Source organism: Stigmatopora nigra, chromosome 23 (assembly GCF_051989575.1).
Source record: "Stigmatopora nigra isolate UIUO_SnigA chromosome 23, RoL_Snig_1.1, whole genome shotgun sequence".
In the NCBI taxonomy this organism is placed as follows: Eukaryota; Metazoa; Chordata; class Actinopteri; order Syngnathiformes; family Syngnathidae; genus Stigmatopora; species Stigmatopora nigra.
Window position 1 is genome coordinate 2,605,728 of NC_135530.1, and position 15,785 is coordinate 2,621,512.

Consider the following 15,785-nt stretch of genomic DNA (forward strand, 5'->3'; position numbering starts at 1 on the left):
TAAACAGTACTTAGATATTAAACAGTGCTTAGATATTAAACAGTACTTAGATATTAAACAGCACTTAGATATTAAACAGTACTTAGATATTAAACAGTACTGAGATATTAAACAGTACTTAGATATTAAACAGTGCTTAGATATTAAACAGTACTTGGATATTAAACAGTACTTAGATATTAAACTCTCTCTCTTCGATATTAAACTCTCTTTCTTAGATATTAAACTTCTCTCTTAGATATTAAACTCTCTCTGATGAATATAATTTTGAGAGCTGGTTTCAACAGTTAACTCTCTGTCACCATTTGACCGGCGATCAAAAGGGACCAAAAGACCGGCGACCAAACGTCCGAGCACCGACAAATAAGGCTGGCAGCGCACTGTGGGTATGCCGAGTTTCCAGATTTTGTCCACGTCCGCGGTGAGAAAGATATTGAGGACCACTGTCCTAGAGGAAGATGGCATGCTTTACCGACTCACTCTGTGGCGGAAGGTGACGAACACAAAGTAGCGACGCTGTTTTGCCGGTTGTAATGCTGCAGCTTTGGCGATGATGGTAGAAAGTCGTTGGTCTCCTCCATCTCATCGTGGGCTGAATGCGACTTGGTTTTCTTCTTGCTGAACGCGTGCTTGAAGGAGCTGCGGAGCTGCGTGACAGCAAAAACAAGATGGAAGGGTTAGTATGTTGGATTCAATAGTGAGAAATTTGAGCGGAACTCGGGAAGGCACGCCGTGCTGTTTTTCCAAGCTGGTGGAGGGAAAAGAAAGGTAAATATCAAAGCTGTAAGTAGAGAATGAAATGGGGGGTGAGAGAGGTGAGCTTTCTTTCTTTTGAAATAACAACAGGCAATAATGGGAAGGCTGTATCCATGCTGATGTTTCCAGAAAAGATAGATATAAGGTAGCTCTGGAGGACAAAAAGAAGGAACTGAAGAGTAGATTTAATGCAGTAGTTCTTAACTTTGGTTGGAGATACTGAAACCTACGAGTTTCATATGTGCATTCACCGTACATTAGTCTATAACAGGGGTGGGCAAACTTTTTTGGGCCGGGGGGCTACATTGACTTTAAAAAATTTGACAGATGGGCCGGGTCAGCACAAGATACGATACAAATAAAAAAGTGCATCCGTTAACAGTACATATGAAACATGAACAGAAAAACAGACTAAAGTATGAACTTACTCATCACTCATCATTAAAGTAAAAAGTATAGGGTACTACAAAGTAAAGTCCAAAGGAATGTATTAAAAAATATTAAAATGTCATTTAAAAAAAGATAGAGGGGCTGTAAAACACGAAAAACAAATAAGAGTGGACATAGCTACTGCCACTGGTGATGACGACAAAGCCTATGTCTGATAATTATTATTATTATTATTAAGAACCACTGATTTAATGGTTAGGCTGAGGGTGGGGTGTCACTGCACGCTTTCAAAGATAAAACTAACCTGAGCTGGGATAGAATCAGCCACCTGAAAGACCCAGAACACACCCAGTGTTAATCACACACAAACAGACACAAGGACAGGTGACATCTACTACATTTTTGTCAAGGCACATATACAGGAAAAAATGAAATATGACATATCCCAAAACAAGCACTTATCAAGACTCAATGGGATGCGTTTGAATTTTTTGCAGCCTGATGGTCACTTTAAGACAAAATCCCAAGTGATCCTCAAAAGTATGGTGAGGTAATTGACCTGGAGTTGATGATGACATTGTAACCTAGCAACCCAAATCTTGAGAGTGTGTAGTTACTACTCACCCAGTTCTTTTTCTTTTTCTTGTTCTTGTCTTCGGCGTTGTTGCCCATGCTGCCCATGCTGGAGTGGCTCGCCGTACTGTTGATGCTTGACATACTTTCCGATGAGTTTTGCCGTCTGATACGCAAGTCTGGTTAACAAACAAAACAAACAAATACATGGTTATATTGTCTGTGACGGTATTTGGATTGATTACGATTACCCTTATGGAAGTGATCCGGTCCATTGAGCGCCACCTGTATGGCCGTCTGCGCGTCAGTGTTTTGTGTCTTCAGCGACTCAATGGTCTCCCTCAACTCTACTAGCTCAGTTTCCTATGAGAAAGTACCATAAGCAGTCTGTGTAGATTTTGCTTTTCTGTTAAAAGTAATACCCGCCTACCTTCTGTTCAGCTGTCATGGTGAGACTCTGAAGGCGACATGTCATGGTGCTCAAGCTCTTCTCAAAAGCAGCCACCAGGTGAGACTTCAAATGCAAAAAAATCCATTGAAAAACACACAAAGTGCATTGAAGATTGCAACTCCTGCAAGTTTTATCTTCTAAAACCAAACAAAATTGCATAGTTAGACAGCTAAGAGACTCAATATCAGAGAAAGGCCGACTTCACAAAGCAACAGAGGACGACACCTCGAAAGTATGGCGCCATCTGCTCTCTTTGACAGGTTTGTGCTTCCATTGTTTTTTTTTGGGGGGTCCAAGACAACTTTTCCCCCATTTTCCTGCTCAATTTGACCACACTTTCTAATCAATGTTCCCTCTAAACTGCGCATATGTGCAATTGCGCACTACGCTCGTCTTCTCTGCGCAGCAGCAATCATATGGGGCGCAGTAAATAAAATCCAAACCTTTTGTTTTTTACCCCTTTCCCCATGATGGCGCCGTTTACGCGGCACCCAGTGGTAGTAGCTCTGTCCAATCTTATGTTTTTTTTGTGTTTTACAGTATGTTTTACATGAAAAATTAGAGGGAATTTGCTTATGGCAGGTGTAATACTTGTGTGCCCATAGCGAGCAATGATGATGTCACTCACACTGACACTTAATGCGCTCAGGAAGGTTGTCTTTCTGTCCAGACCAATGAAAAATTAGAGGGAACATTGCCCTATTTGCCTGTCTTGGGTCAGAAGTAGACACATTTTCTCATTCCGTTTTGCAGCTTCCAAAGTTCACTGCAGCAGTATTTGTATTTGAGGGAGTAAACAAACTCACATTGGCAGCTAGTTGGGATGTCAGGGTCGCCACCTTTTCTTGAGAGGCGTCCAGTTCCCGTCGAAGCTTCCTGATTTGCTGATTCGGCAAAACAAAGAGAATTATTCAGAGTGGAAAGTTAAAAAAATGCTGCACTGCCTATTTTAATGACTTGAATGTAAAACCCATCATACATGCTGAGTCTGTGTGGGGAAACAAAATACATAATGTGTAGGGGGGGGGGGGGGGATTACCGTTGAATTTTGGACTGTTTGGCCCTTGATTGAAAAAGAGAAAAGTCATAATTAACACTATGTCGCATTTCTCCATCAAAGAGGCTATTAACAGGTTATTAAAAGGTCATTATACCAGTAGTCATGGTTAGATGTTAGAAAGAAGCTGCTTAGAAATTGAGTCATGGGTTAAATAGCAGTGGCAAATTGCTAAATTATTGAAAAATCATAAATAGTAATTCATATGAACTGTTTTATAGGACATTTAATTGATTTTGCAGAGTTTACTGAGCATTTGCGACAAGGAAAGTGAATTTATGGAAAAAACTGAGCTGTATTTTCCATTATTTTTTGATCCAATATTAATTAAAAGGGAAAAAACAAGAACAGAAAATGGAAAAAGGGAAAATAATAACAATATAAAGGAAAATCAAATGAATGATCGGTTTGGGGGGCGTTGTTCCCAACCAGTTTGCCTTGGGTGACCATACCAGGGTCACAAGGCCCCAGAAAACATATCTCAAATGATCATTGGGACACACAAATTATTAATGATAATGACAATGAAGAGAGAGCAATGCAACATAGAGTTAAATAAATCATCATCGTGATTGCACATTGCATTGTTTTGTTAAATGGGCTCAACTGTCCAACTACTTCAAATTCAAGATATGGCAACATATATTGATTTGTTTTGGTGTTTTTTGTCTTATTCAATCAAAGACATGAGGGAAGCCATATGTGTGATTTGATGGTAAACTAGCTATTAGACTTTTGCCTGACTTATAATGACAAATAAGCACAAAAAAAGTACAAATAGACCACAGAACTAAAACACAAATCGAGCAGGCGTTAATGTTGGCCATTCATTGCAGGCAATTAGTTGACTTGCGTCTATTAAACATGCAATATAAGAAATAAAGCATAGCATCTAAACACACACACAAACTCCTAACTCTCTTACCTCTGAGTGTGCCTTCTCCTCAGTCTGTTAGAAAATAAACCCATTTTGATTATAGTGACATTTAAATGCCAACAAATCCCTTCCATGGCTTAAATTCAGCCTGTGAACAAAATTGACTAGAACAAAAAAATAAAAAAATATATTAAAATGACTTACTGCAGAGTAAAGTGACGATGTGCTGGATACCAACGATAATGAAGATCCGTGGACTACGAAAACAGAAAGTTATTACTAACAGAGTATAATTTAAAGAGAGCATAGTGACCAATGAGCTCACTGGTCATAAAAATAGTGTTTTTAAAACATTTGATGCGGCTTTGCTGAACCTTTGTGTTGGATTAATTCTGTAATACTATATATATATATATATATGTATATATGTGTACATTTAATCATTTTTGTATGAGGGCTTCTTCAATTTGTCTGGGACGAGCTCGAGATCGTAACATGTCATCAAAGACTGTTTACTGGAATATAGGACTGACCTTTACCCCAGAATGCAGACCTAGAAGGACGTTTTAAGAAATTGCTGATGCAGAGTGATCGCTATCCAACAACCTTCGTGATTACTCGCATATTTTCGTAAATCTTGACGCTTTTGGCATAATTATGGAATTGTTTTGCCGAATGGTGGCTTGTTTGTTTCATTTCCAATGGAGTTGTTTTTGAGTTCCGACCTTAATCGTTATTATTGAATACCTGATACGTGATGATTGTTACAGGTGGTGTTTTTGCTTACGCAATTGGATTAATGAATAAACCTTGTAATTGTTTTGATTTGTGGCCTTAAATGGGCAGGAGAAATTGCTGTTTTCCAGAATAATTTGAGGATGATGTCAAATTGATGTACAAATTAATAGATGTCTCCTTGTATGTTTCCTTGTAAAAATGAACCTAACACTTTGCCTTAATTAAAAATGGCGTGTGCCAACCTTCGTCAGTGCTGTCCCTGAAGGAACCCGAACGGCTGATGGCATGTGGCCGATCCTCCAGGGAAGTGGCACTGCCGCCAAGTGGATGACCCTCGCCATACAGCTCGAAGGAATCTTGGGCGGGGATGCTGTTGGAACGGCTCATGCTGCTGCTGGTCCCTCCCGGCGGGATGTAATGCCCGATGTGAGTCGGACTCACTGGGAAGAAAGAACATTTTTATACATCATTAAAGCCTAATGTTAATCAATACTTGGGAAAAAATGTAAAAAAAGGTAGACAGAAGTGAGTACTTTATACGAAGCCAAAATTTACTAATAATACTATACAGAATACTTTTTTATGGTTTGGCCGTATTTTTGATAAGTTGCACTTTTTTTCATAGTCTGGCTGGGCCTGCAACTTCTACTTAAGTGACTATTTGTTATGTTGCATTTTTAGGCTATGGCTATAAAACATATTTAACAGTTGCCTATTTTCTATTTTATTCTCTTTTATTTACTATTACTGCATCATATAATGTTTGTTTTCGGTTTCTGATCAATTCGAAAAACTGGCCTACAAAAATGCATCTTATACTCCACTTTTGAACATTTTTTTCACAATTTCATCATCCTTTTTTTGGGCTAGTGCGACTTATAGTCTAAAAAATACAGTACATGTTCCTGTTGCCAACACACATTCAACATCGGATTACAATCAGCACTGACTTACACAAATGGGAATAGTGGTATTTTCCAGTGGTATTACAAGAAGCCCCAGGGGGTGACATGGGTGACTGACTGCCCGAGTCTTGAAGACCCCCCGTCGAGTGGGACCTGAGCCACTCCAGCCCCTCTTCGTGGGAAGTCTGCCTGGACGAGGGTGGGTACCTGAAACCCAAATACAGGACACATAGTTTAGCTGGCTCTCGTTTTTTAAAATGGATTCCAGGGTGTGATCGATAGGGCTAAGTGCAAAAGGCATTCACAGGTATTAACATGCATATATCAGCATACACTTCCAGAAATATGGTTGTTTCTCCAGAGCAGCAAAAGGCTACATTATCACACATAAACCTAATTTAATCCCTGGGGGACCATGACTGGACGTTTGTTCGACAGACGTTTGGTCGAACGGACGTTTGGTCGCCGGATTCGCTCACTCTCAAAATTATAATCATAAGAGAGAGGGAGAGAGAGAGAGTTTACTGTTGAAAGCGATTAACCAGGTAATCTTTCGCTCTCAAAATTATTGTCATTAGAGAGAGAGAGAGAGAGAGTTTACTGTTGAAGGCGATCAACCGGGTAATCTCTCGCTCTCAAAATTATTATAATGAGAGAGAGAGAGAGAGAACTGTCCGTCGACCAAGCGTCCGTCGACCAAGCGTCCGTCGACCAAGCGTCCGTCGACCAAGCGTCCATTCGACGAAACGTCCGGGGACCAAGTGTTCGTTTGACAAAACGTCCAGGTACCTTGGGAGACAATAATTGAGTTTGCACTGGTCCAGTTTTCTCCTTCTAAAGTACTCATTACTATGTTTGCCACATGTGACCTCGCTCCACTATTTCTACCCAAGGGTCATTCAAATTAGTGCAATTTCTTTACATTCCACGCTCATATCCGCAGCATTATTTAGTATGCAAAATAACATGGCAAACGTACATAACGGTACAATGAGTTAAGGGTCTTAGTCTAGTACGCCTGTCACATAAAAGTGTCATGCATTAGGAAAGCGTATAAGTGCGTCCGTGCAGCTTCGTGCAGTCATTTTCAATTCAAATTTGACTGCCAAATTCCTATACCTCAGCCTCTTTTTGGGTAGTGTGTTTCTGTCAAGAGGCATGCTGTTAAAGACATAAAGGATGAGGATGTTAGATGGAAGGAAAACCCTTCACAAAGTACTCACACAAAAATAGTCAATGAGAAAATCGTTATAATGATTTAAAGGGCACTATGAATGAAAATGATAACAACTGTCCGGCTTGTTTTAAAAGACCCTTAGTTAAAAATATCCAAAAGAGTGGATTGGCAGATAAACATTATCATTGTCAGGCAGAATCCTTCATAGCTATTTATCTAGCATCTTACCCCTCGGACAGGGTTGACTTGATACTGCTGGTTCTGGTAACCTTGGGTCCGTGATGTCCCAGAGGTAGATCAATGGACTCAGAACTGGTGTGTAGACTGCTCATACTTTGGCAACTCAACGTGTCCTTGCTGCCGGCGGACGAACTGCATGCAGGCCACGGCCGAGCGTTGGACGGCAAAGACGGCCCTGACGCCGGGCTGGACGCCGGGGAGTCGACGCGAAGGAGATCTGGCCCTGTAGCGTACAGCGGACTGCTCAAACCGTCGGCGCTAACCAGACTCCCTGTGCCAGAGGAGGGTGAGTTCAGGCTGGCTTGTCTCGCCAGAGTACCGTGAGGGCTGCCCAGGATTGAGGGACACTTGCCAGAATCAGGAGTGCCTGGGGAGCTGGCCTTGGTGCTGGCTTTGGTGCCAAACAATCTGAGGGTATAGATAGGTGGGGGCAGTCATTTAGAAAAGGTTGATGGGAAGAATATGCATAAAAGCATATGAAATTGTAGAGCCTTGGGCCGGGATTGGGCTGACATTTGCGGACCAAGGGTCACCCGAATGGGTTTTCTATGGGTCGATACATAGGTCAGGATATTGTTCAATAAAATTTGACAGTACTACTGATAAACTATGAAAAAGACACTCTACATCAGGGGTGCTCAAACCTTTTCTGACTAGAAAACCATCCGATAAAGTTACTGAAATGGGGGCTCATTTGCGACCAGTTTATGGTGTAGTCCGCCTTTCCCCGAAATTAGCTGGATTAGACTCCAAAAACCTCCTCAACTCGTTAAAGGATGTGCAATATGGAAGATGAATGAATAAAAAAATTCTACTAAGACAAGCAGCACGGGAAAATGAAATGAGATGAGATAAGCAGCATCTGACTGTATTCAATGGATTACACTTGTAAGACACAGGACTGGAGAAAAGCTTTGCTTAAAACCCTATTCTGTCTAACACCCAAATATAAAGAACCATAGATTAATTATTCCAAACATTCTTGTGACATATTGGAACTGACCTGCGGAAGGTGGGCGAGGCAATATCCGGATACTTGGAACCCGGCTGCCTTAGGCCCGCCTGGTTGCTCGACGTGGAAGTCGGGCTGGACTTGGGCGAAGTCGACATCCCTGGATCCTGTTCTGTCACCTTCTCCTTATCCGTCTGATTAACTGGACTAGACCGTTCTGAACCGACCTTCCCGGCATCCCTGCATTTGGACGTGTTCAACTTGCTGCTGACATTGGAGTCGGTACTGCTCGAGTTGGAGCGGTACCCGCTACGACCTCCCGCCAACACCCCACTGGAGGATTTAGCCGGTCTGGGTAAGGAGCGGTACTGAAAGGACACTTTTGAGCCACCACAACTGATCAGAATTCCATCATCTTGAGGTTGGGAGCCATCCAGGCTGGTTTTACGTACACCACCGACGGTCGAACCTTTGCCGAAAGCTGATGATGATGATTTGGGGGCTTTCCCCAAGGTAGCCGAGCCACTTGTGAGCATGGCGCCGCTAGAGGTGATTATAGTCCCACTGGAACCGGGAACTTTCTTGAATCCAAAAGAGCTGGTTGTTGGTGGACGTCCAATCCCAGAAGGGGGTTTCTTGACTTCATCACCGCTGATTTTACCAGAATCTGAAGGGGGACTATGGATACTGGAGGAACTCTTAGATGGCACTTTTCCTTTCTCCGAAACCTTTGCATCATCAGTCTTGCCTGTTGATTTGAATAAATTATATTTATCATTAATGAAGCCAGGTTTTAACCAACATAACATATAGCCCAAATATGGGCAAACTATGGCCCGTGGGCCACATCCGGACTGCTAGGCCTTTTAATCCGGCCCACCAAAGTTGTCCAAATAATGTTTATTTTCCCCCAAGATGGCGCTGTCATGCAGAAGCCAGTGGCAGTAGCTCTGTCCATTCTTATATGTTTTTTTTGTGTTTTACAGCCCTTTATCTTTTTTAAAATTTTAATATTTCTTAATACATTCCTATTTACTTTACTTTGCACTTTATACTTTTCACTTTAATGATGAGTGATGAGTATGTTAATACCTTAGTCCTTTTTTTCTCTTTATGTTTCATATGTACTGTTAACGGATGCATATTTTTTTACATGTATCGTATCTTATGCTGACCCGGCCCATCTGTCAAATTGTTAAAGTCAATGTGGCCCTCCAGGCCGAAAAGTTTGCCCACCCATGGTATAGAAGGATTTTGTGAATTGTGAAGCATGAAAATTTACCTGTAGTTTTATGCGAGGCAGAAGTATTTTTCGTCCTAGGCGGTGTAACGCCCACCTGGGCCGTCATCCCCCTTCTCAACGAGCCTGTTTGCGATATCTGCGCCAGCGATGTCGCCTTCTGACCTACGTCTTCGTACTGGCCTTGTGCTTGAGAGGACGACGTAGACCTCCAACGAGAGGGACTCCCATTGGGGTCCATAGTGGTTTCAAGTGCTTCTTCTACTTTTTTCAGGTCTTCGGCTCCAACCCAGCTACTGCTTACCTCCTGGTCGGCATGTTTGGAGTTGCTTGCTTTCTGGGACTGAAGAGGAAAAGATTCATTAAGATCAAATTAGTGTTTTTTTTTGTTTATTAATGTAGAAAATGCATTACTGTAATTGGTTGTGGAAATTGACAAATTCGATGACCCTGCACTGCATTTTTATTTTGAAAACCCAACTAAATCTAGCATTAAGCACCAACTTCTGTATGTGAATTATTCATCCACTCCACAGAAAAACATAAGGCAGTTTTTTTAGCAAAGCAAAGCAAACAAAAAGAAACAAGGTGCGAAGTCATAGCTATCTTTGGATTGAGCAGATCTCATCCTTTGGGATGCTGGTGCAAACCCACACACACACACACACACACACACACACACACATACACAAATAATGCAGATCAGCAATAGCCTTTTCTTGACAGATGGCCATGCAGTCTCCCTAGCAACACTGGAATCTCTTCAATGAGTGGCAATAGGAGACTTAACAGAGAAGCACAAAACAAAAAGCCTCTGAGGAGAGCAATGAGATGGCATGTTATTCTCTCAGCTGCTACAAAATGTGTTACTAATTTGGAGATATCATTTTCTGGACCGGTTATCTTCATAAGGGTTGCAGGGGGTGCTGAGGGCTATCTAACTATAGGCAGTAGGCGGTGCTCGGACGTTTGGTCGCCGGTCTTTTGGTCGCCGGGCCTTTTGGTCGCCGGTCTTTTGGTCGCCGGTCTTTTGGTCAAAGACAGTTTTTACTTTCTCACCTGTGCACCCTTGTTTTTGCGTGACGAGCTGATAGACAAATAGGCGTGTGTGTTCAAATCGTCAGTGCTGATGTTGTCCAAGGTGTCGCTCAATCCACTGCTCACTGAGCTGCTGTCATCCCAACTGTGAGGAAGGAGGAAGAGACATGTTAACTTGACTTGCTGCTGAAAAAAACTCCTAATTTCAGGAGCTGAAAACGATTATATGCTGGACACTAACCGCATTAAAAGAGGAAATCGATGCAAACAAAATTACGGCTTACACAACCAACCAGAACATATTAACAAAGACTCCTAACCAATGTTCCTTCAAATTTTTCATTGGTCTGGGGAGAAAGACAACCTCCCTGAGCACACTGAGTACCAGTATGAGTGACATCATCATTGCTGGCTATGGGCACACCAGTATCCCACTTGCCATAAGCAGGTTCATGTCAATGTTCCCTCTAATTTTTCATGTAAAACATGCTGTAAAACACAAAAAAACATAAGAGTGGACAGAGCTACTGCCACTGGCTGTCGCATAAACGGCGCCATAATGGAGAAAGGGGTAAAAAAACAAAAAAAAAGTTTGGATTAGCCCCAAAAAAAAACCTCACATTTTATCTCATAAAGACTTTCCATAGCAACGTCACATTGGCGAACTCAATAACCTGAGTTGTGTGTCACAGTGTCTTAAATTAAGCATGAGCCAGCAATTTCCAGAGGAAATGCCGCAGAGGGTATTGGCCTCATATACTTTTTGAGACGATATGATAAAAATACATGCGAAAATATAGGATTTCCCACGTAATTCCTGAAGACTAAGTCAGAGAATAGTGTGTCCATTTGCCCATTCATTCATACTATACACTCGGTATGACTTTGTTCAGCCATGCAAACATTATCTAATGCAATATTCAGCACGCTTACTCGAGTCCTTCCAGCCGGTTCAGAATGAGGGAAAACACTATTAACAGCACAAAGGCAGACAGCGGTAATCATACCATAATTTGACTCTTGATAAATATTTTGTTGTGTAAATTGAACGTGAACTGCTTGACACTAAAAAAATAAGCCTATTTCTATCAAACTAAACAAACAAGGTATGTTATGTATTCAAAACCTAGAAATACTACTACTTTAGATGCAATATTTTGTGAAAAAACATGTTGTTGAGACACACATAGCAGAATGATGCAGTTCTTCACTGTTGGAGTTATTCTGTAAAACTATTACATATATATGTGTGCATTTAATCATTTTTGTAGAAGAGTTTCTTCAATTTGTCAGGGGCGAACTCGGGATGGTAATATGTCACTGAGTCCTCGTTTCAAGGACTGTTTACTGGAAGATAGGACTGACCTTTACCCCAGAATGCAGACCTGGAAGGACGCTTAAGAAATTGCTGATGCCGGCATGATCGCTATCCAACAACCTTCGTGACTACTCGCATATTGCCGTAAATCGTGAAACGTGAGAGTTGTTTTTGAGTTCCGCCTTTAATTGTTATTATTGAATACCTGATATGCGATGATTGTTACAGCTGTTGTTTTTGCTTGATGTCAGAATGAATTCTCTCTTGCAAGATAATCATCAGAGATCCCAAATTAATCAAATGTATATATCATTAATCAGATGTCCCCCTGTATTGTTTTATAATTACATTAAAGTATACAACAAGCCAAGGATTCGGCTCTACTTATAAAAAGTTATGACTATATTGAAGAAGAGCAAAACCTGGTGTCGATCACGATCCTGCCTCCGAGATGACTCCAAGATGTGAAGCGGCCGAGAGCAAATGGAAATAAGAAAGGACGAGCTCACTCTTACAGCCATGCTCTCTCCCCATCCCTCTGCTCCTCCCCTTAATCCATCACCCAACCCAAGACGGGCCCACTTGAGGCACAATCGGACGTGCAGGTTAATTATGGCAGGGCTAAAAAATGTGGAATGGAGTCAAACAAACATGATTGACATGCTCTATCATTGCCAAATAAAAGTGGAAGTGATTTGATGCATAATTTTTTGCATAATGTTTTTTTTTTTACATTTAAAAAAAATAAATTACCCCCCTGTATACAGTACACCATATAGAATACGTGTAGAGAGAGTGAAATTCATGTTATAACAAAAAAAATGTAAAATATGTTGTTTCACTGTAATATTTGTATTTTTTTTTCCCAAAAAATCTGCGAAACTCTGAGTCCGCGGTAGCTGAAACGCAAAGTAGCGAGGGAACACTGTACAAAAGACTTCCAACTCCAATTGCACGACTGTTTGCTTTAAAGTACTTCTTTGTGAGGAAACAAATCTTTAAAACAACACTCCACCAAACAGAGCTTCAGGAATTGAATTGAATTGATGGAAAACAGGTAGCCTACTGTGATTGATAGATCTCATCCTTACCTGTCTACATCCCCTTGGATCTCTTTGCTTCCTCTGTGTGAGATTTCTCGAGAAGAAGCCGAGTCGGATGCTCGGCCGGCATTCCGTGCATACAAATGAAGACCACCATCTGTTAGATATCTGTCAAAAGAGACGTCTGACTTACATTTTCTTGCAGAGAGTAAAATCAAAGTCTTTACACTGTCACTGTGATATTTCTAAATCAAATGTCTTGGTATGATTACAACTAAAACACATGGCTGGCATTTGAGCACAGATAGAAATCAAATACGTCTCATAGGACATGTGAAGGATGAGCTGGAGGACTAATTAAGCTAATTATATGACAAAATCACCTATCTATTCTGACCTGCTTTAGCAATTTGTCTCTAATCCCACGGATGTTTAACTCCATCAATCAAACAGCAATGTCAATCATCCGTAATTTCATGCCAATTTTCGGAAACTATTTCATGCATTTCAAAAATGTAGGATTGGTTTAAAAATCATATCTAATTTGCTCTTGTGTATAACAGATATCTACGAGCACTGGGCAGAGCATTGCATTTTTTTCAGTGTTATTCCGACCCCATTGTACACAAACCTTGAGGGATCAGAATGGCTATTGTAGCGGCTTGTAGTAGCGGAACCACCACTTGCTGTGTCCTCTCTGGCTGCAGGGTAACCACCAGAGGGCGCTTCGCCTGCCTGGAGACGTGGTGTTTGCGTTTGGCCAAGACGCCAAGCCATTGGGGAGGAGCGATTGGCCAGGGCGGGGAGACTCCGCCCATTAACTTCAGTGGTTACAGTTGTGTCGAAGGTGGTCTCCAGTGTGCTGCAAAGAGTGAAATGAACGGTGAACATATTTCCAATTTTCAGCCCTATGGACTCAAATGACACTTCCAAGACGAAACAGCTGTCGTTTTAGGTCGACTCCTGTGTGAAGGTCAACTATCAAAAAAGATGTAAACAGCTGCCTGCTGTTTCAGTTTGTGTGTGACCTTCCCAAAGTGCTTGTGTGTTAAATGCTCATATCTCAAAATTTGTCTTGTATCTCAAGCTATATATCTGCTCGGAATTTTACACTTGCACTAACAAGAGCCGAATCCTACATTCCTAACGGTAATCCAATCTCATTAAAATGATCTTTTGTTGCCAACTTAGTGGCTACATTTAAAAGTATTAGCAACAGAAGGCTTTCTCAAAATAACTACTGGCAGCTTTGTAAACAATAGATGTATTTCTCCACCCGGTTGAGATTTGGCAACGCAGGTAGGGGTCCGCAGGTTTGGATGGTTGCAAACTTGGCAACAATGCCAACGCGAAGTAAAATTAGAACCCAGCTTTGTGAGTCCAAAGTGCCGAAAACTTCCATGGTGGAGGAACCAACTAAATGAGGGTGTTCTAAAAAGTAAACATAATCAGAATTGGATAATACCTGTGGCTGATTTGCGTCCCCCGCAGACTAGACATGGTTTCTTCCAGATTCTGCCTTAGGTCAGCGATGTTTTTCACCGTTCTTACCCGTCTAGTTTCTGGGTCTTCTCCTGTAGACACATGTTCAGTTTCATGATACCTCACACTTTCTTCCCGCAAGAAAAACAGTAGTCTGACATGCAGTTTTTCCAGCACTTGTCATAGCAAGTCCCATTAGGGGCAGGGGTCAGGAATCTTTTTAAAAAAGAGAGCCATCAATCCAACACAACAATATATTACACAACACAACACAACAATATATACAGTGTTGTCATGGTGATCACATATAACAGCTAAGGAATCCATGTGGCGTCTACGCCGACTTACGTGGGCGTGGCTCCTTGTGAAGCACCTGCTCCAGGTTCCCCACCATAGTGAGTATCACATCTTTATCCAGCTGAGCTCTTCCCTCACGAGGCGCTCCAACCAAAACCTCCTCCTCAGCCCAATAGCTACCATCATTCTCCCTACCTTCTCGCTTCCTTAACTCCTTCTCATCCTCCTCCTTGGTTCCCAATTGCTCTTTAGGCCTGTGAGAAGGCTCTGCCCGCGGTTGACCACCATAGGAAGCTCGCTGGGACCTTCCACCAGCGGTAGTACAACGCCAAGGCACAGGAATGAGCGAATGCTCCGACTGTGAGAGCATCTTAGTGAGCGATAAAGACAAAGATCGAGCTCGGGGTGCACAGCTTCTTGTTGCTACTTCCTTTTTAGGGCTACCTTGCCAGCTTCCACCCGCCTGCCGTGACGAAGACGGGTATACCGACGAGTTCTGCCTTTGGGATAGGCGATGGGATTGCTTTTCCAGCTCTGAGGCGTAAACTCGTTGCTCAGCATCGTCGTGGAGAGTCAAGTTAGTAAGGGAACGCTGTTTGAGTCGTAGGTTAAGGTTGTCTGGGAGGGTCTGGGGAGGGCGCCGGGTCGGGCTACCGACCTGATACACTGAGAACTCAGCACCTCTCTTCATGGCTCATCACTGAAACCCTTTGTTTTGACCCATCAGCTAAAAAGTACATTCATCCAGGCTGTTGTAGCTGACTATAGCTTGAAATCAATGGCTACCAAAACACTCCCTCTCAGCTAAACAGGTAGAGTTCAGATCCATTCATTTGCGCCATGCTTTCCATCAAATATCACCACTTATCTCCTTCACTGCTTCTTCTCTGGTCCTCATAGTTTTCACCGCCTTCAGTTCTCAACCCCCAAAGCAAGTCGATATACGTCCCTTCATTTTCTGGCCATCCTCTTCATATGCTCTTAATCTTCCTCCCTTATAATAAGGTAGTCGTACTTCATTCACTCTTATCTCGCCCTCCTCCTTCTCCTCATTCGTTGCCCTTAATTAGCACCTCATCGCTCTATATTTCCTCCCTCTCTGCTGCCGTGATGCTGCGTCCCTCCTCGCGGTAGAGAGTGAAATGCAGCCGGTAGAGAGGACTAACACATCTATCTCTCCCTCTCTTTTGCACTGTGCTCACTGTTTAGCATCCTCCTTTCCTTCTAATACGTCCCTATTGCATTCTCTCA

The 15,785-nt window shown here is 42.1% G+C and overlaps 1 protein-coding gene across 1 annotated transcript in view; it reads right to left on the reverse strand.

Annotated features, from left to right (window-relative positions):
- nav3 (neuron navigator 3) overlaps positions 1–15,785 on the reverse strand; it is a 46,774-nt gene that overhangs the window by 5,379 nt on the left and 25,610 nt on the right. Inside the window, exons 10-26 of the mRNA XM_077709570.1 lie at positions 14,221–14,329; positions 13,387–13,617; positions 12,804–12,923; positions 10,416–10,539; positions 9,399–9,699; positions 8,168–8,864; positions 7,153–7,572; positions 6,867–6,908; positions 5,797–5,954; positions 5,085–5,282; positions 4,309–4,361; positions 2,977–3,054; positions 2,150–2,233; positions 1,971–2,082; positions 1,771–1,898; positions 1,451–1,474; positions 481–647 (exon numbers count right to left, since the gene is read on the reverse strand). Of these exons, the coding sequence (XP_077565696.1) occupies positions 481–647; positions 1,451–1,474; positions 1,771–1,898; positions 1,971–2,082; positions 2,150–2,233; positions 2,977–3,054; positions 4,309–4,361; positions 5,085–5,282; positions 5,797–5,954; positions 6,867–6,908; positions 7,153–7,572; positions 8,168–8,864; positions 9,399–9,699; positions 10,416–10,539; positions 12,804–12,923; positions 13,387–13,617; positions 14,221–14,329 (3,046 nt within the window). The remainder of the gene's footprint in view (positions 1–480; positions 648–1,450; positions 1,475–1,770; positions 1,899–1,970; positions 2,083–2,149; positions 2,234–2,976; positions 3,055–4,308; positions 4,362–5,084; positions 5,283–5,796; positions 5,955–6,866; positions 6,909–7,152; positions 7,573–8,167; positions 8,865–9,398; positions 9,700–10,415; positions 10,540–12,803; positions 12,924–13,386; positions 13,618–14,220; positions 14,330–15,785) is intronic.